We start from the raw sequence: 27,555 nt of genomic DNA, 5'->3' as shown, positions 1-27,555 counted from the left end.
CCATCAACACAACATAAGGCTGCTCAGCAAGGGGAGGGAAAGTGAGGAGGAACAGTCAGCTTGCTGCCTAGTCCTCACCCCTGGCTATTCTCTCATTGCTAAAGTACCCCATTATCTACAAGACTTTTCTTCCCTCCTGCTTCCACTAAAGGCTGTAGCAAAGTAAATGCAGGCACAGAACAGAGCCAGGACTGTTTGCATTAGGGAACTTGCAGCTCTTCAAGACCTCCAGACCCTTAACCAGTTCAGGTGTTTTACCTCAGGCAGTTTGCTTGGGAAGATTTCTGAGCCAGTGCAATGGGAACCTGGAGCAGATGCTCCTGCTTGGAGACTAAAAGGCTGTCTTTTGGTTTTTTAAAGTCTCTGATTCAGTGCCAGCCCCACCAGAGTGCTGCTGCAGGCAGTGCTACCCCTTTGCCTGTACCTAAAGCTGGTGACATTGAAAACACCATGCAGACTGTATGAGATGGTTTCACCTCTACATATTTACACACTACCATGTCTTCCTGTGACTGCAAAGGCCATAAATTCCATGACAATCCTCCTGTGATACCACAAGCAAAAAAGATGTACCCATTCCTACATGGGAAAACTGACACTTAAGTCTTACAGAGATAGCAGTACTTGGCTCTTTCTTCTCCAAGGCAACAGAAGAAGTACACTGAAGTGATGTCTGCAAGAAAGATGCCATCTGGTATGCTATACGATAATTTCTACAAGACATCTTGTTCCCAATGGGATTCAGAATATGTTTATTGTGGGCTTTGGAATTGACTGAATCTGTGATATCAGAGGACACATGATTTCAAATATGTAGTAAGGCAGATTTGCTCTAAATGCTAAGCAATTTAAGGGCCTCTCAATTTTATTTTTTCTACTGTTTAAAGTATAAATTTTTCTTTATTTTTTTGTTTTTTGACTGAGGAGAAGAAGAAACTTCAATGATTACTTGTAGAGGAGGTGTTCCCCCAGTCATTATGAACAGACTATTTTAAATAATTCTTTTTTGATATATAAATATCTGTTAAACATTGATAAACACTTCTGGCGTTAAGGAATTAAAAAGTGGAAGATTTTAGTAGAGACTAGAAGTGACCAAATAATTTCTGAGTAGAGAATATGAAGAATGAATCATTTAGGTAAGCTGGCAGTTAAGTTTAGCAGAACTGGAGAATAAATTGATGCTAGCTAGACTAAGTAATTAAAACTTTTTTCTTTTTAAATTAAAGCTTCCAGCCTTGTATAAAGCTAAATGAAAGATACTTGTTCTCTTAATATTTAGGATTTCGACAAATAAATAAAGTACACATTGTGATGGAACTTGTGTGACAGCACTTGGCATGGCAGGGTGTTCTAGTGAATAAACTAACCTAATGCATGGATTCCTGAGAGGAGGTAAGGACAGCTTGGAACAGGATGTTGTATGAGAAAAACTACACCAAACATCCAGCAGACCACCACAATTAAGGTTTATTATGGGAGAAGCATACTAGGTTCCAAGAAAGGTATGCAGGATTCTGGTTGATCTTATGCATTTCAGTTATATTATAATGCAATTCCAAAGGCTTAGAGATTTTAAATGATCTTTTTTGTAAAACTCTGAAAAAAATGGATGCCTTGCATAAAATCTGTAACTTCTGTCAGCAGCCTGGCTCTTTGGATGATGATGGCACTGTGGATGATAATATTTGGTGATGCTGAATATTTATCTGAAACTGCTTTGTTTCTGTATATGCCATGAAAAATGTGCCTAAAAACAAAATCAAAAGGGACAACTTGAATTTAAGTAACACTATCTAGTATCTATGATCTAAAGGTTACATTCCATTGCTTATGTATGGCTCAGAACTCACAAAAATAGCTCTCAGATCACAGCTAATCAAGCTAATGGAAAAACCCTCAATGACTAGGAAAAATCATCCTCACAGCTCTTTTCTGATTTTTGTACCAATATTGATTATAACTCTACATTACCACTGGGTAAGTGTTGTATCTTTAATAACTGTGACCTCAAAGTCAACAAGGAAAATTCATTTTACTTGACAGATGATTTGTCAGCAGTGACCTGTACGTTGTGAACCGCACTGGCCCTTCTACAAGTTTGCATTTCTGGCTGCTGATGTATTATTTACCCACCAAAAGCTCAGTCAGAACACTCCACTATATCATGAAACATACATTTATCACAGACACTTCAAAGTCAGAATATTTTTCATGTTCAGTTGATTGCTTTGATAACTTTAATTTAGCTTCTTCAGAACGCATGCTGTTCAATCAATGAGGAGCAGATCTTATTGGAAAATTAAAATACCTGTTTTCTAGAGCACAGTCACTGGACTGGGACTCATTTCTATTCAAGAGTGCCATTACCATAATGCAGAGAAATATCTATCTATCTATCTACCTATCTATCTAATTTGATAACATATATTACAATGCAGCAAGACTGTTGGAGATACAGTTAGTCTTTCCAGATTTTGGTTTTCTATTTTAAATTAATAGATTTGGGGGAATAATTTTTTCAAAAGACATTAGGATAATCAAATATATATATTACATAGCATTGCAACATGCACAACTTCAGTCAGATGTATATCCTTGGCTTAGAGAACAGATATCAAGACTCAGCCTACTGAATCACAAGGAATTAGTTAAGAACAGATGGGTGCTTTACTGCAAGACCACAGGATCCAGCTGCCTCATCTAGCTCATTGAGCTTCATCACTCATCAGCTTCAATCACAGTGGCTACTATTAGATGACCACAGAAAAGCATAAGAATAGGATGGACATTCAGCAATTCTTTCCTAGCATTTTCCCAATTTTGAGCAAATTGCAGCTGAATGCCTTCATGAAAGAGAAAGTGTCTCTATGCTTAATTGTCCTTTATGTATTTTTCTGACAGTTTGATGGTTGATGAAATATGGTCTAAGAAAGCACCATCCTTATTTTGAGTTCAAAAGAAGTTAATAATATTTTCTAGGGAAAGGAATTACTGTCTCAGAGCAATTTCTGTCCTGTCTTGGGAAGTTTTATGGGATAATAGTAACACTACTCTCACCACCTATGAGTAATCATTTTCACTGCTTTCGTCTACTAAGGAAAAAAAAAAACCTTGGAAATTTACATGACACCATGACCAATCAAAATATTTTACTTAATTCAGTAAAACTTTTAGACTACTGTTAAAAGCTAGTACACTGAGTGCACATATATAAAAAATGTACACTACATAATTTTGCTAAAAATACTAAGGAAGCTCAACCCTTTATCCTGTAATTCCTGGCACCATAAACCCAAATGTCTATCATTTCAAATCTGAGCAAATTTTTTTCGGGTCTGTGCTAAGCAACACTGGACTAGCAAACAGGTAGAACTAGGTAAGAAATATTTGAAGAAAGTGCTCAAAAAAAAAAAAAAAAAATTGCACAGAGATATCTCAGGAAGTTAAAAAAGTTAAAAAGAGCTGTTAAATGAATGATTTCACAGATTTCATTATTGATTTCATAGATTTGGTAACTTGGTAACTGCTGGAAAGTCCTGTGAAGAGCTGTGAAAATGAGAAGCACGTACGGGCACATATTTTTGAAATTCTGAATCATGAAATTATACATAATGGAAGATTAAAGATTTCTCCTGGGGTTATTTTATAAGTGAGATTTAGACTGAAACAGTATGGTGCTTTTTTACCTGTTTCCTTTTGCCTAGCTGAGTTCAGAGGCTCCCTTGCTCATAGTGCACCAGATTTCAGACTGAACTTTTCCTTTGAACAGCTGATCAGGTGAATTCCTTTCTCCCCTTCCTATTCTTTTAAACTTCATTTTATAATCAATTTTCTATGATCCCTGCTTATCTCACTTCTAATTCTTCTTGTAAATTATGGTTATTTGAACTTTCGTCATCATTCACCTCCAGCTACTACAATTGTTTTATTTCACATCAGTCATTTTCCTCTTCTAATCTTTTTCTCCCACTTCCCCTTTCAAATCTTTTAAAACGGGAAAAAAAAAAAAAAAAAAAAAAAAAAAAAAAAAAAAAAAAAAAAAAAAAAAAAAAAAAAAAGTTCATTTAAAAATGAAATAACTTGTGTGAGATTAAACTACCCTGAGATTTCTTTAGAGTTAAGACTAGGTTGGATTTGGTATTTCAGGTAAGACTAACTTAACTTCAGTGGTCAGAGGAGCGTGGCACCTGGCTCTGCCCACTGGGTACAGACATCTCCTTGTTTTTAGGGCACAATTATCCATCTCTGCTTCCTGACAAAAAGTCAGGCTCTCCACAGGAACTTGTCTTATTACACACAAACTCTATAACCACCTTCTGTAATATTTATCTATCCCCTGCTAACAGGCTCTGCAGCACCACAAGAAAACTGCAGCATCTTTCCATGAATAATAAAGACGTTACTTGAGTGGGTGGCATGCTGGCACAGCTCTGGCAACTCACTGGACTGTTTGCATATGGATGAGCTTATATAAACCCAGTTCATCCTGTCTGTGAGCTCCCTCATGCCAACGGCTCTATTCTCACTCTCCCACCTCTGGAGCCTAGGGTCTTGTTTCAAGAATCTGAGCTGATGCTTACAGCACTGCAAATACCTCTCATGGCATTGTACTTAGTACTTCATGGCTTTTTGTTTTAGAAATTGGAATGATACAAAAGCAACTCTTCAGATTAAGTTTCATAAAATGCACTCCAGGAATCATTCCTTACCTAGTACATTTGTCAAGGCTAAAGGATCTCAGCTTGAGTTCAAGTGGTGCTGCAGGTACAGGCTACCTGAAAATGCACTCATCAGACTAGTTCCACTAGTACTTTATAATGATTATTGCAGGTTAATGGTTATTTCCTATACTGCAAAGCAGATCAAAACTCGAGGTGGTTTAATGAGCAAACCCAACACCTACATGTAGTCTCACATTCTGAGACTAGAGCTGTTTAGCCACATTTCTTGCTACTCATTTCAAAATGTTCATGTACATGGATTTTCTTCTTGCATAAATTTGAGAAGAATGGCTGGGCTCTATATAAATGCCATATTGATATGCAAATAGGGGGATTTGTGTACTGGCAAGATAATATATTCTTTAGAATTATGGAATATGAAACACTTCAAATAGCCTAGCAGAAAACAAAAGTAGCACAAAGTAACTGAGATAGCCCATCATACTCTGTAAATAGAAAAGCAAATAGCAGAGTTTGTAAGAAATATTTATCTAAGCTCATGCATGAAGTGCAAGTATTGTCAATGAATAATAAATACACTTCAGAAGTAGCTTCCAGAGCAATTCACCACTTCAGACTAAATGCTATTTTTAGCATTTAATGGAAATTCATATTATTAATCAATAATTTAACCTCAGCCACAATCAGAATTGTAATAGTGTAACAACCTAAAATAAAGATCAGCAATGGATAAAACTAGAAAAACATTTTGTAAAATTCCTGGTATCATAAGTTACATTGAAAGGGTGGTAAGTAGTATATCACAAATAATTTTTGAAGAGTGTGAAGGCAATGCAGTCCTTTACTGAATACAGGGAAATGAAACAAGAAAATACTGATCCTAGCATTACAATGAATTCAGGTTAACAGTCTGGGTTAGAAACTAAATGAATTCACTTTAATAAGTTCAATATTCTGAATTACTTCATTTTCTGTAGGTGGAATGAAAACTAGAAACAATTTGCTGTGCTATAAATTCTATAATAAGCCAAAGATTTTTCAAGTAGCATGTGATGTTCTTGTGATTACTCGAAATGTGATTACTAGAAATATGAATCCAAAGATTCATATCTATTTAAACCCAAGGACTACTAGAAGGAAACATGAGTGAATCAGCTGAACTTTCAAGAAACCATTATTGAGTTTTAGTAGACTTAGATCTCTATATTATTTATGAAAGATAAACTTCATCACAGTCTCACTTGCCACAACATCTCCAACACAACATACACTTGAGAATAACATTCCTGTCATTTCCTACAAAACACCATCAGAGATACTGAACAAAGTTTTAGAGATTTGCAATTAGCAGTCATGTATGAAAATAAACTAATTACTAAAGCCAAATCTGTAAAACCTATTTTAGAAGTAAGGAATATTCTATTGCCTTTAAAGTATTTTCTGGCCACTGGCTGTGAAAGCCTCATTTTTCAGCAGATATTTTTAATTCCATTGATGTGCTCATTCCTATTCTGCATACATTTTTTCAACCTGGTATTGAATTTGATTCTGCTTTAGAAATAAAAGCTGTTCAATTTACTCCAATAAATTGAATAAAATATTAACATACATGTGTTTAAGTGGCTATATAGTTGCAAAGTTCAGATCAAACAGCTAAGAAAAAGCTGAACCTAAACATGTGCTTTCTAAAACTTTCAAGTAATCTGATAATTCTTCCTATGTCATTTATCATGGCTTGGAAAAAATCTCTCTTAACCTCTGGGATTATGATTATTTGAGCATTATAGAATAAAGGTATCATTGGTTTGTTACTTTTTAGGCACACCAGCAAGCACTCTGGAATTAACTTTGTGAAATCCAGCCAAACTGTTTTTGTGGAAACTCCCCTATACCACTGTGGTTTGGTAGAGAAAGAGGCAAGACCTCAGTCTTACTGGAAATAACTTTGAAAATGTTTTAATCCATTTTTTCCCCCAAGTTCTGAAATGTGTAATCTTCCTTGGTTGATCCTTTTATCTCTTATCTAGGTGGGCAAAGCTCAGACATATATTCAAACCCCATAGTGGAAAAAGATACATTCTATACAGCTAACTGACTTCAGGGATTGGTCTGAGAGAGGAGAGAACTGACCAGGAAGAGCAGATTGCAGCACTAACATCATCCTCAGAAACGTTTTCAGATACATTTATTACCAATAGAAGCCAGGAAGTAATGTGAGTGATATTATTTTTAAACAAATGTCACAACCAATCAATTTGAAATCTAGCCTGATTTGGTTTTATCAGTGTGATTTTGTAAGGTTAGGCCATAGGCAGATATATCCAAACTTTTAAAGTGAGAATAACTTTTATTCACTTACTTTTGATTTTCTGTAGAGCAACATACAGTTTTTATAAACACTGTCTCCAAACATGCTTAAACATCATACTACTGAACTCTCCATTTTATTATTACTTGCCAGTATTTCTGAGCTTCATGCCCTTGGAAGTCACTGAAAATCTGATTTTTTGAGTTTTGCATTCTATGTATTCATACCATTCTGCACTCTGTCCCAAAACAAATAGCTCTATATCATGACATACACATCTTCTTCATAACTCAATATCTTTCACTTCTTCCAAAAGGAAATTATACAATGTGAGAATATTTTAAAAATACTGAAACAAGGCTTTAATGTCAGTGGTAAGTACACTATTTGAATTTCCACAGATTTGAGTAGCAGTCCAACCGTACATAAATTGTTCATGTCTGTGGTCAGAAAGACTTCTTTTTAAACTGTATTTAACAATAGAGTAAATGGATCAGCTATTAGTTTAAGAACCAAATAAAAGAAAAGATGGGTGGGGATTAAGTGTGCATTACTTGTCTTTCTGAGGAGTCACATCCTTAGATGTGACAAAATTTTCCAAAGAAGAATACATTGTTTGTATTCTGTGAGGGGGAAAAAAAAAGGTTTGGTTGCTCAGAAATAACAGTACAGGAGACTGTACAGAAGTACAGAAGATGGTTTTAATTTTTATTTTTTAAAAAGAAGAAAATACCAGTATTGAAATAAGACCTTAATTTCCTATGCTGCTCCCACAGCATGCTACATCTGATGTGGGGAAATACCCCTGAAAAGTCTCAGCATATTAAGTCAGTCAAAATTACATGCCAATCCTCCAATTAAGAGAGAGCTTGTAGGAGACTCCTTTGTTCAAGCAGTTCTGTTGCAGACCAAGTAGACTACACCAAAATTGACAAGAATTAAGCTATACATTTACTCCCTGATGGATGTCAATATTTATGATATTATAGTTCCATTTTCCTAACTTCCTTTGTTTGCTTTTAAAATTCTCTATTCCTTCTACAAGACATATGCCAGAAATCATTTATCCAAGTCTGTGAATATAATGGCTGAATTGCTTTGCAACAGTTTTGGAAAAACAAGCCTAACACTGAACACAGAAAGCATGGACAGAGATAAAAGGTAAATGTTGATTGGCACTTATAGAGAGAGTGGAAATGTAAAAAGAAAAAGTATCAGAGTTAAAGACTACTTTGGTAAATATGGTCCAATGACTTACATTTTTACTCTATTTTCTGTTTAGCTTCAGCCTTCCATTGTAGTAGGCTGCTTAAAAAAAAAATTGGTGTATGAAGAACATAGAGCTGAATATTACATTTATGGCACTACAGGGTGAAATTGCTAATATAATAGGAATACTTGAGTATAAGAAAATAAAATAAATGCCTGCAGCTTTTTGCATCCAACTCCCACTGCATCTATTATAAAACATAGCTAAAAGCTCTACAATTATCTTGCAGTTTGCCCAGTTTCTGTAAGGTTTGTTTTGAGATTCAATGAATCATTAAAACAGATGCATTTTTATCACTTGTTTAGATTTTTATGATGTAGAAGTCAAAAAAATATTAACCCAATTATAAGTGATAACTTCTTTAAAATTTATATGATCTTTAGGTAAGTTCATGGACATAGAATACATTAGGACTATCATGTTCTCAGGAAATAAATGTTAAAAATATTTCTTCATCATTTTATAGCTATATGCCTTCTGTTCTCCACTATTTTATAATTTAGATGATTGCATACACTTATATTGCCATTCAAGTAATTTGAAATGAAGATATTATTAATAGAAATAGGAAGCTTGGTATGAATAATGCAGTGGCAGAAATGCACATGTGAAAGTACCAGAAGAGATAGTGCCACAAAGTTAAAGGCATGGTCTGTACTGATAATCAAGGACACTGCTGGCAGTGGTAAAACACCAGGGAATACGTTCCTGTCAAGAGGAGGAGTGTGCTCTGATAAAAAACAGCTCAGACAATTTATCAGCAGAAGACCCTGCACTACAGCAATAACATTATGGCACATTGCACGTGATATTCATCTTCTTGTTATTTCAAAAGGATCACCTAAAATATCTGAGAAAAGGATGCAAAAACAATGAGTGTCGCTGAAGAAAAATTTGGATCAAAAGGACATTACCACAGTAAAGGTTGATTCCTAAAGGTCTATGAAAAAATAGTTTGCTTTTCCTAATCAAAAGGAACCCAACAGATACACCAAGAATACAACAGTCAGCCTTCCACAACACACACAAGTGACCATGGACAAGCGACTTGGTCACACACACCTCATTACTTTTGGGTACTGAGTGTGACAGGCTCCATACAAGAATGTGACTGACTGAAAACCCTTTTACCTAAAAGAAGAATCATTTCTGCCTTCTGCAATGCAAATTCCCTCCCAGCTGCTCTGCCATGGCAAATTAAAATTCCACATTCACATTCCAGTTGATGATAGGCTACAAGGAAGGGCAGGACCAAACAGAAACTCTTTCCTAAAGTGCAGTCCTATAATTGTTGCTGAAGAGTTCAAAGACTTGCAGCTTAGTAATTTCAGGCTGCAAATGCATTTCCTAGTGAAGAAGCATCAAACAGCACTGGGAGCTGACACCAGCTGCTGGAGCTGCCTCGTCTCATCAGGTTCCTCTCTACCAGCCACAGAGCCAGGTTCCTTCTGTCTTTACTTTTTTGCCATCTATGATGCTACAGGTATTTTGGTCTTTTTACACAGCATATCAACTTCAAAGAGAAGTGATATTTTCCCTATTTTACAGTCTGGTTGTGTTGTTGGCTATTGCAAAATTAGAGTTATGTGTTCAAAACTGTAAGCTTAAGAGCTGTCCCTCTTAGTGAGAAGTTTAATGGCTCATTTTATTAAAGTCTGTTAATAAAGTCCACTTTCTAAAAGCTCTTAATTTAACCAAATGGAGATTTTAAAACAACAAGGTAAATGCTGCATAACAGGGACTAAATTACAAAATAATATATACTTTTAAGTCTAGAATGTACCACTGTGAAGTCTGCCTTATGCCAACATGCCTACACATACCCAATTAAAATTCTGCCTTAAGTACTTATATTTTATCTGTTTTCAGCTCTTGGAGGAGGGAGAATATTAACAGCTTTGGAGGAAAACCACTTTGCCAAAACTGCAACCATATGGCAGCAAACAGAAAAGGGCCAACCTAAGAAGGCTTAATTTCTCAAAAGAAAGTTTGATTTTTGAGTTAATATATTAGCTTTTATAGGCAGAACCACACTAGGGACAATGAAGGCTTCATGTCTGAGCAGTGGCAGAGGAACAGGTGGAAGAGAGGAAACCAAGCATGTAGCTTCAGGCACTCAAAGGTTTTGCCCAATTTCATTTGTATCACAGCTGTACAGGGCACAACATGAACCCTTACTCTTCTCAGTCAGCTTTTCTGACTTTCTGAGTGGCCCCACCTAATTCCATCTTTTCCTAAGCTGGTGAAGTCACATCTACTTTATTTTCCCTATCTTTGAGCTCTAAGTAATTTCCCTTACAAATCTGGAAAGTAAGATTTCTTAAATTTTTTTCCCATATTGTAAAGAAGAAATCAACAATAATAGCCTTGGTCATATCAGTAGAGAAGGTAAATGAACAAAAAAAAAATTTTGTATGACATCTGTCAACAACTTTCATCCTGAAATGGAAGATTTGAGAAAGAACACTAATTATATATATATAATATACATTAGAATATATAAAATATATTCTAATTCAGTGCTCTACGACCTACTGTCAGCCCCTGGTGTTAAATTTGGACTACCTGACATTGAAATACAAATATACAGTGGGCACATTGAGAAGCAATAAGGTCTTGTTTGTACAAAAAACTTGACATCAAGTGGAGTTGTAGGTTTATTCTGAATACTGCACAACCCAGTGCAGTCCTGCTTTCAAACGAGATACAGCTAGTGCAGTCAGCCCAGGCATTGCCTTCAGTGTTCTAGAGTCCTTCTGGGTTCAAAGCAGCCCTAAAAGAGCCAACTCCTGAGTCTCTCTGAAGCTGTACACATGAGGATACACACTGCTAAAGTAAATATTCTGCAAGGTTTGCTAGATTCCTTGAAAGTTGGGGTTTTTTTGGGATTCTGTTTCATATACCTCTTCCAGCAAAAAGCAACATTAATCTTTGAAAGGCAAGTACTCAGGCTGTATCAATGAGCAAGGTTTGTAGCCTTGATATTAAGACATAGATGCATGTGGTGCTAGGATTACCTCCAAGCACAGGAAAAGGCACTGTTCTCACAAAAGGACAACACAAAACCCTGTTAAATACAATCTTCCTAAATACAATAAGAATTTTATTTCTACTGTGAGAAAAAGGCTTGACACTATATTTCAAACTAACATTTTAGATAAAGAAAACAACGATAATTCAGTAAACTCTAACCTAAATGCCTCTAGGTGAAACAATGAGAGCACTCAAGGGTAGGTACATGCTCAGCTAACCAAAAATATCCTGACTTGTATACACACAGCAACTGTTGAATGCATTTATGGACAGCATCCAAAATAGAATTTATGATTAGTGGAATTATAAAACTGTAAATCTCTCTCCATGTGCTAGAACGTATTTGACAGAAGTGTCTCTCTCAAAAAACTGAAATGATTGTTGACTATTTTGATTCAATAAATATTTTCTTATTCATTATTTTAGCTGCTCTGATTTGACACAATTCTAGGTTGAATCATGATGATATGATATCCATTATCCATTTCAGCTTGATTTTTTTGAATTAGATTATTTTTTGATTATTCCCTTCCAAGTGATTTGCAAATGTAAGTAAACCCTGAGTCACACACCTGCACACAGCTACCAAGCTCCAACTAACACAGACTTACTGCTGTGTATATCTTAAAAGACTTCTTATTGCTGGAAAGAAAGTTGCTTATAATTAGGCAAAGAAAATATGAAATTGTAGTGTTTCTTCTTTTTACTTTACTTTGTAGATAGGTTCCTTCTAAATTGTGTTACCACAGTAGTTACAGAATCTTCACAAAACACTCAAAGGGGCATAAACCAGTGACCTATTCTATTCTAACTCGAGCCAAGTTCTATTCCAACCATTATTCTTTCTCATTCTGGTAACTATTCAAAAGTCTTGCAGATGCTGCTGAATGTAACCAAAGTTATAATCTTCCTAATAATCTATTTGGATGCTTCACTGTATCACCTTTATAATTTTGTCCTGTGGAACAGAGGCAGATCCATTTTAGGCAGTTTTAGACAGCTACATCCGAGGAGCTCTCCTAAGGCACTGGTGCCATTTTGCATGCTTCAGATATTTAGATATGATGAGCAATAAAAAAAAGTGCCTGCTTATCTAACTCAGCATTAATGGCTCAGATGTGCTCAATGCAGTCCACACTCCAGAAGTCTGAATTTAGACATTACAAATAAGATTAATCTGACTGACCTACCATTATTTTCATCAAGCTCATGCTCTCAATTATTTTGCAAGAAAAACAGATTAGACAATATCAAAACCTCAAATGAAGTCCAAATACTGGACATCTACTGCTTTTCCCTTACCTAATATTTCCTATCCACTCCTAGAAAGGGAATTAGATGGCTTTAATAGGCTTGCTCTTGGCAAATCCATATTGTTTATTACTTATTTCTTCTACCTACTTAAAGTAGCATATCTGTTCATTGACTTGTTTATTAATTGGAAATAATTCCCCACATTCTTCTTTCTTTCCTTGTTTAAAGGTAAGTTCAAAGTTATTCTTATTTAGTCTTTAGGCACCGGATACATCCCTCATGAAATCTCAGAAAAAGCCACTAATAGGCCTAAATTTTGCAGACAGTTAAGAAACCTAACCTATATAGTCTGTTCTTTCCTTATCTGCAATTGAGATTTTAGCTCTAGGATTAACTCTGCATGTCATATGTTCACTGACAACCTTTACAGTAAACTCATGTAATAAAAATCACTGTGTACTTTTCCCTTCTCTGCACCTACTCCATGCACCCTTTCCTTTCCTCTAGTAGCTCTCTTAGGTACATAAGATTTTTGTTCCTCTTCTCTCTATTAATGTACTAACATAATTATGTTATATTAAATCTTCCTAGCTGCTTCTCACTGAGTGCTTTGGCACTTCTGACATGTCTTCACACATGTGTGTTATCCCACCATGCTTGGTAAAGAGAGAAATTTTCCTCATTTTGCCTACGGTGGAAGAAGAGACAAAAATTTAGCTCAGCTGATCTTTTGCACTTTCTTTTCTTCACATTGGTGAAGGCTGTACTATGGTCTTAAGTAGATTTCTGTTGAAAACCTCACAGATTTGTCTTGAACCTCTACCCTATATATTTCTTAAAATAAAATCTCTGAATTTGTTGACATCTACCTTCTTCAGCTTCTTTTTGTTGGACAGTCTGTCAATGTAATTTCTTACATAAAAATGGCAACTAAAATTCCCCATTACTATCATGTCCAATGTCTTTGGAAAAGTATCAAGAAAAAAATATATTCTTTACTGCTTCCCTGTAGCCCAAAAGGTATTTAAAACCTCAAACTAGTCCTATTTTTGAGATTTCAAAGCAACTGTTGTTGAAATACAAGCCAAAAGTTCCTCTCTTCTTCCCTTCTTTTATATGACTGTACTCCTATTGTGATGTATATGATGAAGTACCTACAATGCCAATTTTGTTGTAATATCCAATTAATTCTTGTTTTCCTCATTAACTCTTCATTCCTCTTTATTCTACCATTAGCATGCAAACAGCTAAGGTACCTTGCATACTGACTCATGACTTTCTCCAGACAGTTCTTTAATCTTGTTTGAAATAATCACAGGGATGTTAAAATTGCCTTATCTAAGATTATGATTTTTGTTCTTGCCAAATGGTTCTCTTTTTAAACTTCTCTCAGGAGAGAGAAGAGTCACATTTAGGGTGTATCTGATTTATGCTAGACTTGGACATGAGACAATATTATCTTGAATCTTCAACTTTATTCACTGCCACAGAGCCTGATAAGAACTTTTGATTTGCTAGGTTAATTCTTAGCAGCACCATTACTGTTCTTTATCCTATGCTAATGATTGGTGCAATCTGTTGCAATTTGGCAAAATTCGACTCTTTGAAGAAGCACATCAGCCATAATTTAAGTGCCAGGTGTTGCAGATGTTTCCACATCACCTTGAGTAGAAGATCAGTAGCCAGCAGCACCTTTTATTTCCTCTTGGAAATAGGGTTTTCTTATTCCTTGGGTTAGTTTTTGGGGGTTTTGTCAGTTATCAAGAGCTGTTCTTACTTGCTTCCTGGTCAGCACTCCTGCTTTTAATTTGTCAGAGGACATCAACAGTCATCTTCCTCTCTGTAGTCTTAAGCTTGCTCCTCCAGTACCTGTACTGCTACAAAATGGAAAGCTCTGCTTTAAATTTTTTGTTCCTGAATGCATGCTGTGGATGAAATCCTCATGAGCATACTCAGTTTTAAATCTCTAGCTTTACTGCTCTTGTAATTGCTTCTTAAGAGATTTCCCTGGAGATCTAAGAGAAGTCTTTCCAGATATCACCAGTAGGAAAATATAGGCCAAAGTTCTTGGCAAGTCCATTCAAGAATTTCATCACAAGATGTCATCATTGTCTAATTTTAAATATAGCTATTTAATTATGAGTATATGACATATTTCCTCTCAATTATTTTTCACTGAGAATGAGATACTATGTAGAACAAAAAGCTCTTTATGTTCATGATTGATAGAGTATTTAGGTTTGAATTTTACATATTTTTGCTTTTATCAGCAGTTGATGAAAACACTGAAGTGTAATATGAAGTACAGGACTAAGAAAACACTAAAATGAAGGATTCCATAGGAAACTTCATTTACTCTTCAGTATCATCAGGAATTTTGTTACTTGTTAAAAAGTTATTAAACAACTGAGATTTCCTGAATACAATGCTCAATCTAGATATTTGCAGTTCAACAATAGATGTTTCTTTGACTTACACAGTTTGAACATTAAAAATATTATTTTTAAGCTTTATTGGATAAGCTTTTTCCACATACATTCTAGTAAAAACGAAAATCCCTCATATTTATACATAAACTGATGAAGTACTTCAAAATTATATTATCTGATACCATACTAGTTAATTTTTATTCCTAAGCATGGGTCAGAGCATTACCTTTGGCTGTGTTATGTTTAAAGAGAAGCCTGCTATGAGTGAGAAGAAGGAAGTCCTTATTTCCTTCTAGATAACTTATTGCTTGGTTATTACTTAGACGATAAAAAATAACATACTTGAAGTATAACATGTTTGATGCATGAAATGCATTTGATTCAATAACAGTTCCCTTTGCTTTGCTGCCTAAATTGTGTTTGACTGAATCTGGAAATGGCTAAAACAAATGAAAAGTTGAAAACATACATGTGAAGCTGCATATATTCAGGTCTATAGTAGAAAGACATGTCTTTACTGCAAGCAGTTATCAGTCACAGAAACAGAGTAGTATTTACACATCACTAAGTCATGGACAATTTCAAACATATAATGTTGTCATTGTCTCCATTTCATAGCTCTTACTTGCTCTGCAGCTTCTTACCCTATACCTGATTTTGCCTATGGTGCCTGTGTGCTACTGTGACAAGGTGACCCTGGCTGGATGCTGGGTGCTCAACAAACCACTCCATCACTGCCCTCCTCAGCAGGACAGGGCAGGGGAGAAAATAAGACTGAAAACCCCTCTCTTGGGTCAAGATAAAGGCAGTTTAACACAGCAAAAGAAAAGGCCTGTGTGAAACCAAAGGAAAACAAAAGATTTATTCTCTACTTCCTATCAGCTGGATACTCAGCCTGCCCCTCCTTTTCCTTAACTTTTATAGCTGAACAGCCTGATATGGACTATTCCTTTGCAGCTGGAGTCAGCTGTTCTGGATAAGTCCCCTCCCAAGATCTTGCCCACCCCTCTCCCAGGGGAGAGGCACCCTTGGTGCTGAGTGAGCCCCAGGGTGTTTGACAGGTGAACACCTTTCTAGCTACCTATGCAAAGAACTATGAAGGCTGCTGTGGGAAAGATAACTCCATCTCCAGCAGACACAGTACAACTACCACAATAAAATATAAGAAGCAAAAAATTCTGAATTATTTATAGTATCTTCAGAAATTATTCACTATCTCCTAACGTAGAGTTTGTCTACAAACAGTTCTGTTTCCCAACGCTGCCAGAACAGCATTCCTAGCACTTCTCATGATATTGCCCCTTACTCTTCTTAGAGAAAAAGCTGAGTCTGCTTCTTTTATCTGCAACTATATTTGCATTCAAATCAGTTATTTTCTCTTTCTTCTAGGTCTCCTTTGGACTGTAAGCTACTGTTAAAATAGCTGTGTAAATTATATTTAATTGATATGACAGTTTTATCCTGTATATATATAATGTTCCATTAAATGGACAGTTGTCCAAATATATCCTTTTCCAAGTTTTAAATTATAAGGTACATAACATTCTGCCCAATACATAAACCCAATGCAATTTTTAGCAGGGATGTACCAGTATAGCTGAGTTAACACAGCTTTGCCTCAGGACTAAATTATTCAGACATGCAAGTCAGTTTTCCCTCCATGAGTTATGAAGGAGACATAATAAAATGCTTTAAAAATTCTTATCAGCACAGTTGCACAGGTTTATGCTGACAGACCAACAGGCTAGGCATGACTTAGGGTTCTTAGAACTCTTCATGGTAGGGGAGGTTTTCAAAATTTCCCATCATTGCTAACACCAGTCACTTCTGTCAGCAACATTTTCAGCCCTGTGCCAAATATTTCTTCGAAGCAGCATTATATAATACAATACTTTAAAAAGTGTCAGCAGTTATTGGATTATATATACTCAGAGCTCCATCATTCCAAACAAAACCTCATCTGAAAAAGATTGTACAATACCCCCCTGGAAGAAAGGCTTCAATACAAAGACATTAATGGAGTGTTTTTTCTGGTAAGATTTCAAAACAACATTAATGACTCCAAGATGCTATTTAAAGCAGCAGCTCCAGGACACTGGGCCTAATGCATCTCTAACAGTAAACAGCATAGGTTCTCTTCATGGTTATTCAAATATCTACAAATGATTTCAACACAGTGGGTTACTTAGCAATGTCTTATCCACAGCTTCCCTATTGACAATTAAGTCAAAATTAAACAATAGTTGGTTGTTTTTCCTTACTTGTAGCGTGATCTTTCATCTCCCCCAGTCCAGTGTTAATTCCAGCATCAATTGAACTCATGATTTTATCAATCTACAAAAGAGAGAACAGTGAAGCAATTGAGGGATCCCATCTTCAGTATTTTATTTTAGTTTTTCATGCAAAGACTTAAGGCATTATTACCCCCGTTAGGAAAACAGCAATCAAAATTGTAAAAATGCATAAATCAAAGGTAGACAATTAATTTCTCCACTTTGATTTTTATTTTGAAATATTTGTATGCTAGCAAAAGCTAAAGCTTGGGACTAGAATTTCTTCCTCCATGGTAGAGTTCCTTACATACTGATGACTCTGGTCATCTATCTATGACCACTAGTGGTTTATTTAAGCAGCAATATTAATGAATAAAAAATATTATCTTTTATGTTCTAAAGTATTTAAAATACACACAATTAAATCAATTGTTCAATTAACATTCCCAGAGAATTTCCTAGCTCCTTTTCTTTCCATCTGCCCCAAGGGCACTAAATAGGTATGAAACATAGTTGTGTCCCCACATACCACAGAAAAACATTCTCTGTGAAACAACACTGCACTGATCTCAAAACCTACTCACATCTTTCTAAGACACATTGAACTTTCTAGGTCAAAAGCAATGTATCTATTTTATTGTCTGTAAGGACAAACTAAAAAGTAAATCAAAAGATTGCTGTGGACTAAGAAGGCAGAAAAAGAGAAACACACTTTACTAAGATTAATATTAGGACTGGTAGGAAAAGTATGCATTAGTCACTGGTGACAGGAGAAAGTCTGAAAATTATTACAGAATCTGCAGATTGAGCATTCACACTACATATACATATATATATATATATACATATATATGCACACACAGCACTTTTTTTACGTCTAAGATCAAACCTTGATGACCATGTTGAAAGGCAAACCTGGACCTGACTCTAATCAGGATTTTATAATAACAGATCCAAGTTGTAAAGATCAAAACCTGATATCCTTAATACAACTCCACTGAGAGAGTATCTCCTTTATAATGAAAAGTGTCTTAAAATGCCCTATCAAATCAGACATTTAGGCTAGCTTGAAACATTTTCCTAGAAAAATAACTAACCACATAATTAAACTCTGTGTTCTTTCTGAACAGAATAGCACCCTGGAGAGAGATGCATTTCCTCACCACAGTACTTTTAAAGAGAAATGCTCACTTCTCTGTAGGAGCAGTAAAGATCTAAACATTTCACACACTTAATTTACCCCAATGAGATGAGTACTTCCTCGTCTACGAAGAACCACTTACACTCTTGAAATTCAGGAAAAAAAAAAGTTAAACATGAGGCGTCTAAAAATTAATTTAAATTGAATTCTAAATCTAAAATAAAGTCTCTCACATGAGCAAGCATGTGCTTGCACACTACAAATTCTGCGTGGAAATTTCTGTTAGTAGTCCTGAATTTATTGCAGCTCTAAGAGTATTTCCACTTCACAGAGCAGTCAGGTATGTGCCAAGCATTTTATACACAGGCTACCAGTTAGAGGATATATAAGGAGGGTGTGTAGAACACCCAATCAACCCTCTATTGCTGCCATCTTCTCCTGGCTCTTGCTGATGGACACTACCACGATAGAAATAATTAGCAAATATGTAAACAATAGGCACAGTTACTAAGGCTTTTACAAATATTATTATTGTCAGTGGTGAGGGCTTTAGTAGACAATTTCAGCGCCACAAAAAGTGCAGAATTACTTCTGGTTAACTTCATTCACTAGGGAAACAATAGACTTTATTGAGTGGGCAGCATTAGAACAGAAATGCTTTGCATTTTGTGCCAGCGGTTGACATTCTCTCTGAGCCTTTGCAGTGTGAAAGATTCACTTTTTATTTCATCCCTAAAACTGAAAACAATAGCAGCATCTTCACAAGACCAGAGTAATTAAAAAATAAAAAAAAAAACTTACTTCTTCCCATTCTGATGTGAAGGAAGGTGTTCTCTCCGAATTCCCTTTAGAACACTGTGGTTTTGGCGTGGGTTCACTCCAATTGCTTCTTGATTTTTTATCATTTGGTGGATGGGTGATAAGATTAGAATCAGATTTGGAAACATTTTTGCACAAATGCATTTCCAGCAAGGTCTTTGGTAAAGATCGTATTCTGCCCAGCGTGCACGCTCGCTCCACAAATCCCCCAGTGCTAACAACCCATTGTTCACTTATCCTGGGCGCCCCAACCAGGGTATGATTTTCTGCTGGCTTGTTTTTAGTATGAAATATGGTTCTGTTTACAATTGGTGGCTTTTTTTTCTTAACAGGAGGATCAGAGATGCTTTCTTTCCGTAGCTGTATCTGCTGTGCTGTGCTCTTGCTCAAAATGCTTTTCTCCAGTGGCCCACTGCACAGGTTTACTTTGCTGTACAGCTGGAGTGGGTTTTCAGGTGGGTCACATGCAGGTGATGATCCATGAAGTAAACCTGCAAACTGCTCAGCAGGGTGTCCTTCAGGAAGCTCACTTTCAGTGGATGCTTCACCTTGGCTACGCTGCTCTGAAATGAGAGAGTACCTTGTAAACACAAAAAGGTGATAAAATACTGCAAACAACATCCTTACTCCCCTCAAAACTACTTTTTAATGCTGCTTGGTACATTCTTATGTAAAGAAACAAATAAGAAAATTATGCTATGAACTGAATTATTGTTGTCTTAAAAAAAATTTTAAAATCTTAAATATGACTATTTTATCCTGACTAAAATATCTGCTGGTTGAAGAACAGCCAACAATGCTCAGTGCTATATAAATTCTATGAAAATACAAATTTATAAGATAAAATAGGCCATTGCTATTCCATCAACTTGATGATCTCTCTCTTAATTTGCTATTGAGTTGAAATGTGCAGAAATTACACAGTTTAGTATGATGAATTAGGTAGTTTGTAGGTGGTAAAATACACGAAGAACCATTATTGTCAGGAGTATTCTTAGTAGTTTTTCTTTTTATAGCCATTATAATAATAGTGAATTTACAATATGATGCCTTTTTACTGACAGCCTCTAAGGAATAAAAATGAGTGCTGCTTTTATTTTTGGGAACTTTTGAGAATAGTAATAGCAACCATTGGGAAAAAAGAACACAAGATCAAGTCTTTTCAAACACACTTTATATGTAACTTAGCACACATATACACACACAAAAAAGTAACCACAGAAAAATACATTTCTTGAGCAAGGTTTAGAATGGATTATTAAAATTTTATAGCTCTTTTTTACACTTGTTGAAAGAACTAGGAGGGAGAAAAAAAGGAAGCCTGCTCTGCCTCACTTATGTTGTTGGTTTGGTTAACATCACTCTGTCAACATAGTACTAATGACTCAATGCTCTAGTCAGAATAACTGCATCCCTACTAGTGGTCACATTTCTATAACTACTTTGTTAAAGATGAATAAATTAATCTCACTCCTTCTAGGACTTGTATGTTCTAGATCAACTCTAACTGTAGGACTGTGTGCACAGCAGTAGCTACCACAAGGAACTGAACACAGCATCATGTCATAGTGTGCAAAGATATTGAGCAGTTTTCTCCGATTAACTAAAATATCTGCTGGCAAAAAACACCAAAACCAATCAAATCTCAAAATATCCTTTCTAAAAGAAAGCAGTGCTTGACTTTATGAATGACAGAAGAAAGATTTTGGGGTGTACTTCAAAACTCCATCAACTCTTTTACTAGTCAGCAGCTTAAAAACATAAAATTAAATGCACTTCTATATATGATAAAATTCTAAGAACCTATGAAAATATACTTTTCTTCTTTGAGAAACAACCAACTGGAATATACACTTCACGCATTTTGCAACCAGAAAGATGTGAGATGTTATGGAGAAAGGTTAAATGTAGGACATGACAGAGCTTAAGGGATCAATAAACCCAGAAAAATTAGGTTTAGGGGAAAAATTCAGGAGAAGAGGAGGACATGGGGCATTCTCTCTTTGATTTCTGAAAGTTGCTGATTTATACATATGCCTGCAATTTTTGAAGGTGAATTTAAAATGAGGAATAAATTAAGCAAATAATTACTGGCTCTGGTGCTTTTCCTTTACATGAAAAACTCAGTAGCTGAGATTCTGCTCCACATTAAGACACCCTGCTTTTGTACACGGGTAAGATGCATGTTAGCTCCCATCCTATCAGAGATCAGATTAATAAAATGAGTGGAACCTATCACTACCTGTACTCTGGGAGTAACAACACTGCCAGTGACTTACAGGAGACAGCATTCACTCTGTGGTCAGATATCTACATTTATATATCTCATGAACTGAATCCTATTTTGATGCTCCAGACATCTTATAGCTGTGTATCGAACTCATTGAAGAGAGAAATATTTTTGTCAGTACAAAGTAAACCAGGAGAAATAAACCACAAAAAATAAAAGCTTAGAGAGCCTGAATTGCAATAATTTCACTAGTAACTTTGCTACCTTTATGTTACTAAATAGTACTAGCCAACAGTTACTGGGATCTGAAGGAATTACTAGGCTCATGTCCTTTAAGTTAAACACTCCTTCTCAAGACAGAGCTGGTTTATCCAAATAATTACTGGGAATAGTCTCTGGTCTCTGCACTGTGCCTGGGCACCTTCTAGGTGAGTCTATACAGTATTGGCTAAAGACTGGTAAAACCCAACAGTTTAAGGATACAGACTGCCAAGCACCAGTGGCATCTTGTGCCCTGATTTTGCTCTATTTACTACTGTAAACAAAGCAAGTTCTTGCTGAGAGCTCCCATTCCCCTGTGGTCAGTAAATATATGCAGTGTGTGTCTCTTATTTTCCAGCAGTGTTGCAGTGACAGCATATCAGAACATTATTTCTGGTTGTTTTGATAATCAATATGGCAGCAGTTTACCATGTATTCAAATTCCAAATATACTGTATGGGCCTTTTTCAGCTTGATCTTTCACAACAGTTACTGTACTCTGCACACATAAGTATATATATTCTTCTTTAGGTATAACTTTGATCTTTAAAATACTCACACAAATACTTTAAGGAAGTCAGAAAAAATTAAAACAAAGGTTGCTTGTGTATCCATTCATTTTCTTATGTTAGCAAGCTCTCTATTTCATTTTTTATGAGATCACTACTAGTTTTCAAAAATACCCTATTTCACTTAGTATCCAGAATGAAGGTTGCTTAGTGAAAGAGGCTAATGAAGAAGCTCCTCAATGTTTTCATAATATCATAAAACTATTCAGTCTGGAAAAGGCCTCTAAGATCATCAAGTCCAACTGCTAAACTGGCACTGCCAAATCCACCACCACCACCAATCCATGTCTCTAGGTGTCACATCTTTTAAATATTTCCAAGGATTTATATTCTCTTTGTTCAATAAGAGTGGTCTTATTACCTATTTACTGCACAGCATCTAAATACTTCTTTGAATATCAAGTTCTTTAACAGCTTCTCACATTTTTATGATGCCCATTATCTAAGGGGTTCACAAATATGAACTCATGTATCCTTCTAAGGTGAGATTGTAATGTGATATTATACTAAGTAGAAAAATGGGAGATAAGGCTGAAATATGATAATGCTGAAAATGTACAAATGTTTGGGCATCTGATTTGAGATTCAAGACTTTCTTTGTTCAGAGCATTAAACATTTTTTAACACATAGTATTTTTGAAGCATGGTTACTACTGATTTCAGTACATCAAAAAAAAAAAAAAAAAAAAAAAATCAGAAACCCAATGCATCAAATTCGTGACTCAAAAACCAAGAAACACAGTTAATGATTACTTGGACAAGGGCTACTTGGGTAACCTTTGGTCTGTCTTGACCAGAGTAGTAAGAACTCTGGGAGAGACAGAATATTCTTTCTGTTGCTTTCAGCTGCCTCAGCTGTCACTTCTTTGATACCTTTCACTTTTAATAACAGCTTTGTTAATTATATGACAAAGTAAGCACAGATCTCATAGCTATACCTTCTTCCCTCCATGATTTGGAGCAATACAAAACCCATCTATACCAGGCAACAAAAAAGACTGGGGCTGTCAGGAAAAATAAAAGTCTACATGGTCATGACATTTATGAAGCAAGCAGCATTGCATGGTGTACTGCAGCCCTAAAACAGGTTATCCAGAGTTATCCACCTGCACCCTGACAGTTTCAGGACCTGGTTAGGAAAAGATGTGTTTGATCTCAAGATGAGAGTCCTGCTCCAAACTGGAGGATGGACTAGAAATCCTCCAAACATCCAACAGCTTAATAAATCAATTATAATTCTGAGTCTTCTATTTTTTGAACTGATGACTGTTAAGCTTAATGCTCTTTGAATACTGACTTGAATTATTATTTTAGTTTCCTAATACAGTTAATGTTTAATTCTTTTATGTTCAGCAAATAAGGAGAGTACAGAGATGGACTATAGCACTGCTCTAAATAGTATAGTAGCCTAGCACTCCCTGTCATGTTCTAAAGAAATCATAGAAGGAAAAAACAAACCATATAACAGATAATCATAAAATAATTTCCTGGAGTATTTTTTTCTTTCTTATTCCAAGTCAGTTTTTGTTGACCTAAACCTGAAACGTGAGATGTTAAATAATCTCTTCAAACTGCACCATTATCTAAAAATGCAGATTTATTGTTCATGGGAATATCCAAGATCTCCCTCTCAAAAACTTAAAGAATGAAAAGCTTAATACAGGATAATACCACTACTATACCCTTGCTAGAACAGGAAACTAGTTGGTTTTTTTTAATATTAATTATCTATCTCTGAGATAGGATTTAATTGCTGAATATTTCTGTCAAACTTCAAGAAGAGCGATACCTAAGTCAATATTTCTCCTGAGGTTTAGTAATAATGCACAAAATATATTTGATATATTATTTTCTGGTTTTAAACATATCAAAATAATTCTTGTTTTGAATATTGCTCTGTATCAAAAAAACCCATGCTATCAAACCTTATATTAATTAATATTTTTCTTTCTACTTATTATTTCAACCAACTTAACTGGCACTTAGAATTTATATAAACAATTACATTACACAGGTCTACACTCAGTGAAGAGCCATTTAATAATGCCAGGTTTTTCTCCTCACAGGCATTTGAGTAAGCTTTATGAGAAGGAACTTTAAGAAATAGGGTGGGGTTACAAGGGAACAGGAGAAGTTCAAGCTCTTGGTCTGAATCCCAATCCAAGTCCTAATCTTATAAGTTTGCTATTTTTTCTTTTTGCAAGTACATTTATTTTTGTAATAAGGAAAAAAAAAAAAAAAAACCCTAACAGAAAGACATCTTCCTTCCTTACTAGATATTGCTTTTCTTACCACTTTATCTTTTTACTTGTAAATAGTATCATAAATACCAAAACATAAACAGATGTCATTTCTACAGAACTTTAGAGTTATTACAAGTGCACGTACAGCTTATCCATCTGAGCAGATTACTTATGAAAATCACTGTGATACTGCCATATCTGTGTTACAAGGAAAACATTTACATTTGGAACCACAAATAAATTCAGTTGTGCCATAATCTCAAAGCCACAGATACATATTGCTATTATCACCAGTTTATATACAACCAAACTGGTATTTAGGCAGCAGATTGCAATTCAATCAGCTATTTATTTTCACACTGATGCACCCCAGCACAGTTGCTTGTGGTACATATATAGAACTCTACAGAATACCATTTCTCACTTTCAGTATTTGAGAGTTATAATTTACAGATGCTTCATCAAATTCAGATATTTTTCCTGATTCTGACTCCAAGACTGCAGAGCACATTAAGAAAATCAGAAGCATACTGAATACTGTGAATTTTGCATTCATGTAAAATTGGAAACCGTCTTATTCACATTTGTATCTCAAGAGATTCCATGTTCCAAACTAAAGTACATTCAGGAGGATAACAGTTGTTAATAACACTAATGAAAAGAGCTGTAATAGATAAATTATAATGACAGAGTTAGATCTCTAACAGGCATTGCTGTTGCCATGGCACAAAATTTCTAATGTAAAATAAAAATCCACTAGAAAATTGTTCTATAGCTATGGTAACAACTGTATTGTGACATGATTATTCTATTCAAGTTCTGTTTTTATTTGATCCAGAAAGATGTTTTTAGCATCACACTTTGCACATGTGTAATATCTACCCAAAAATGTATTCTCAACTCCCTTTTCCCCACATTCAGTTGACTGCTAAAACCAACAGTCAGAACTGAGTAATACTTGGAAACTGCCCTCTTATAGAAGGATGGGTAAGCATATTTGCATAGTAAAGACTGTTCTGCAAACACTAGAATACCCTCAGTAGTGAGGATATCAGTTGTATTGCCAAAGTGATATAAAAGAGGATGATCAGCAAGAAAAGGTCTAAGACATAAAATTCATAGTATTTAAAAATCAGAAGTAGCAATATTCAGGAAGGCATTATTTCACACAGCAAACATCATGCTCTGACCAAGCTACAGCTCTTTGATGGCAGCACTTTGGCTGCAGATCTCTTAGATGAGGCAGAGCAATGTTTTCTCACTCAAGTAAAAGTTACAGCAAGGTACAATGGACCTGGGAGAGAGCACAAGATTACTAAGCAAGACTGTGGGTTTCTACTGTCACCAGCAACAACACAGAAGAGCAGCAATAGTGTCCAGCCAGATTGCAGTTTCTTCTGCTTATTCCTAAATCTGGAGAAACCACCAGAACATGGCTGGGAGGTTGCTGTGGACGGTCTCCAGGCTCTGTGCCCAGCTTCCAACACTGCCAGCTTCTCAAAACCCATTCCCTTAGAAATCACACTGAGCATCTCTGTGGGTTGGGAGTCTGCTCTTACAAGCTTCAAAACTGCTTATTCACCCTTTAGTGTCACAGTCTGCATTTTGTACTGAGGGGTTTTACTGCCTCATTTACTGTCTCTACCTTCAGAGTTTCAATGTCCACATCCATTTCACAATGACCCATCAGGAACTGAAAAGATGAGAAAGATTTTCTGGGAAAGATATCTCCATATGGAGTTTTCTGAACATCACTTTTCAGTATCTAATGAAGAGAAAAAGCTTTGGGAGAGGAAAGATATTAGGTAGATATTACTGCTAATTCCAACCACATTAGAGTGCCTAAATGTAGCCCTTGCCAAAATTTTCAGCTATAGAAGTGTAATCTGGTACCAACAGAGTTAATTTTATCTCTTATTGAGCTGTTTTATCTCTTCAGCTCTTTTTTTTTTATACATGTATAGTCTGTATTTGAGGAGGACATAAATGTAATTTTCACAATCACATAAAGGGTTAACCTTTTACTGCAAAATTCAACACAGACAAAAATAAAGAGCTGCAGCTGCCACCTCCATAATGCCGTTTCCATGAGGATTACTTTCTATGTGACTATATAAGGCATGGTTCCTAGACATCTTAAAGACAGAGAGGCTCTCATGAACCATCACATTTTACAGCACAAAATTCTGCCTTGTGCCTGCACATCAAAATAAGGATTCTTCAGAAAAATAACACGCTAACATTTTTATGGACTAAACATATCAGACAGATAAAATAGTGGTCAACATCCCTCAGGTGAAATACTGGATGAGTTTGACACTCACATTCAAGCTAAAATTCTGCTGGAACGTTTCAGCTCTGTCATGCAGCAACAGTAAAAAGAAATCCTCTCCAGTGTCTCTCTGTAGCTTTTAGTGAGTGTTTTATAAGAAATTCTGAGAGGTGAATGGCAATGGATGTGAAATGTAATTCTGCAGAGAGATCACATATAATCACATCAAGAAGTTCTGTGGGGATCTCTTTTTTCAGCAGAAAGCAGTTGAATGGGTTAGTGCTGTGCTCAGAAACTACATGTTAATTTGACAATACAGTACAGCAGGGCAGAGTAATACAAGAGGAAAACTTGGTGACACTTAACAACCAAAATCAGTGTAAAGCAATATCAATGTGATAGATGAGTTCTTAAAACCATATCCTTTTGTTGAAGACTGTGAAAAAAACCTGTTACAAGTTCCACTCCTGTTATTTTACACATCACACTCAAAGAAGGAATGACAAATTCCTCCACCAACTGGGAACAAAACTTACTAATATTCAAGGCAAAAGAAACCGTAAAAAATAGTGGATGCTTCTTAGAATAATGTTTCTAAAAGGAGACATTGCACAATAATTTCATTTAAAAGTAATGGTTTGCCCTGGCAACAGCTCTATTTCCCCCAGCATCAGACAAGACCAGAAAGCAAACAAAGTGTATGTTCTGTCATTTGCACTGACCACACAGTTCTCTTATCTAACCTTGGTATAGAATGTATTTCTGATC

General features: G+C 35.6%; 1 protein-coding gene across 2 annotated transcripts in view; it reads right to left on the bottom strand.

The window, feature by feature from the left end:
* The window catches only part of ANKS1B (ankyrin repeat and sterile alpha motif domain containing 1B), a 398,734-nt gene that overhangs the window by 189,389 nt on the left and 181,790 nt on the right, over nt 1-27,555 (bottom strand). For both annotated transcript variants that reach the window (XM_056481972.1, XM_056481971.1), the window contains exons 13-14: nt 19,195-19,775; nt 17,241-17,313 (exon numbers count right to left, since the gene is read on the bottom strand). In XM_056481972.1, coding sequence (XP_056337947.1) covers nt 17,241-17,313; nt 19,195-19,775 — 654 coding nt within the window. The remainder of the gene's footprint in view (nt 1-17,240; nt 17,314-19,194; nt 19,776-27,555) is intronic.

Source organism: Oenanthe melanoleuca, chromosome 1A, assembly GCF_029582105.1.
Source record: "Oenanthe melanoleuca isolate GR-GAL-2019-014 chromosome 1A, OMel1.0, whole genome shotgun sequence".
Lineage (NCBI taxonomy): Eukaryota > Metazoa > Chordata > Aves > Passeriformes > Muscicapidae > Oenanthe > Oenanthe melanoleuca.
This window is presented reverse-complemented; position numbering and strand designations above follow the sequence as displayed.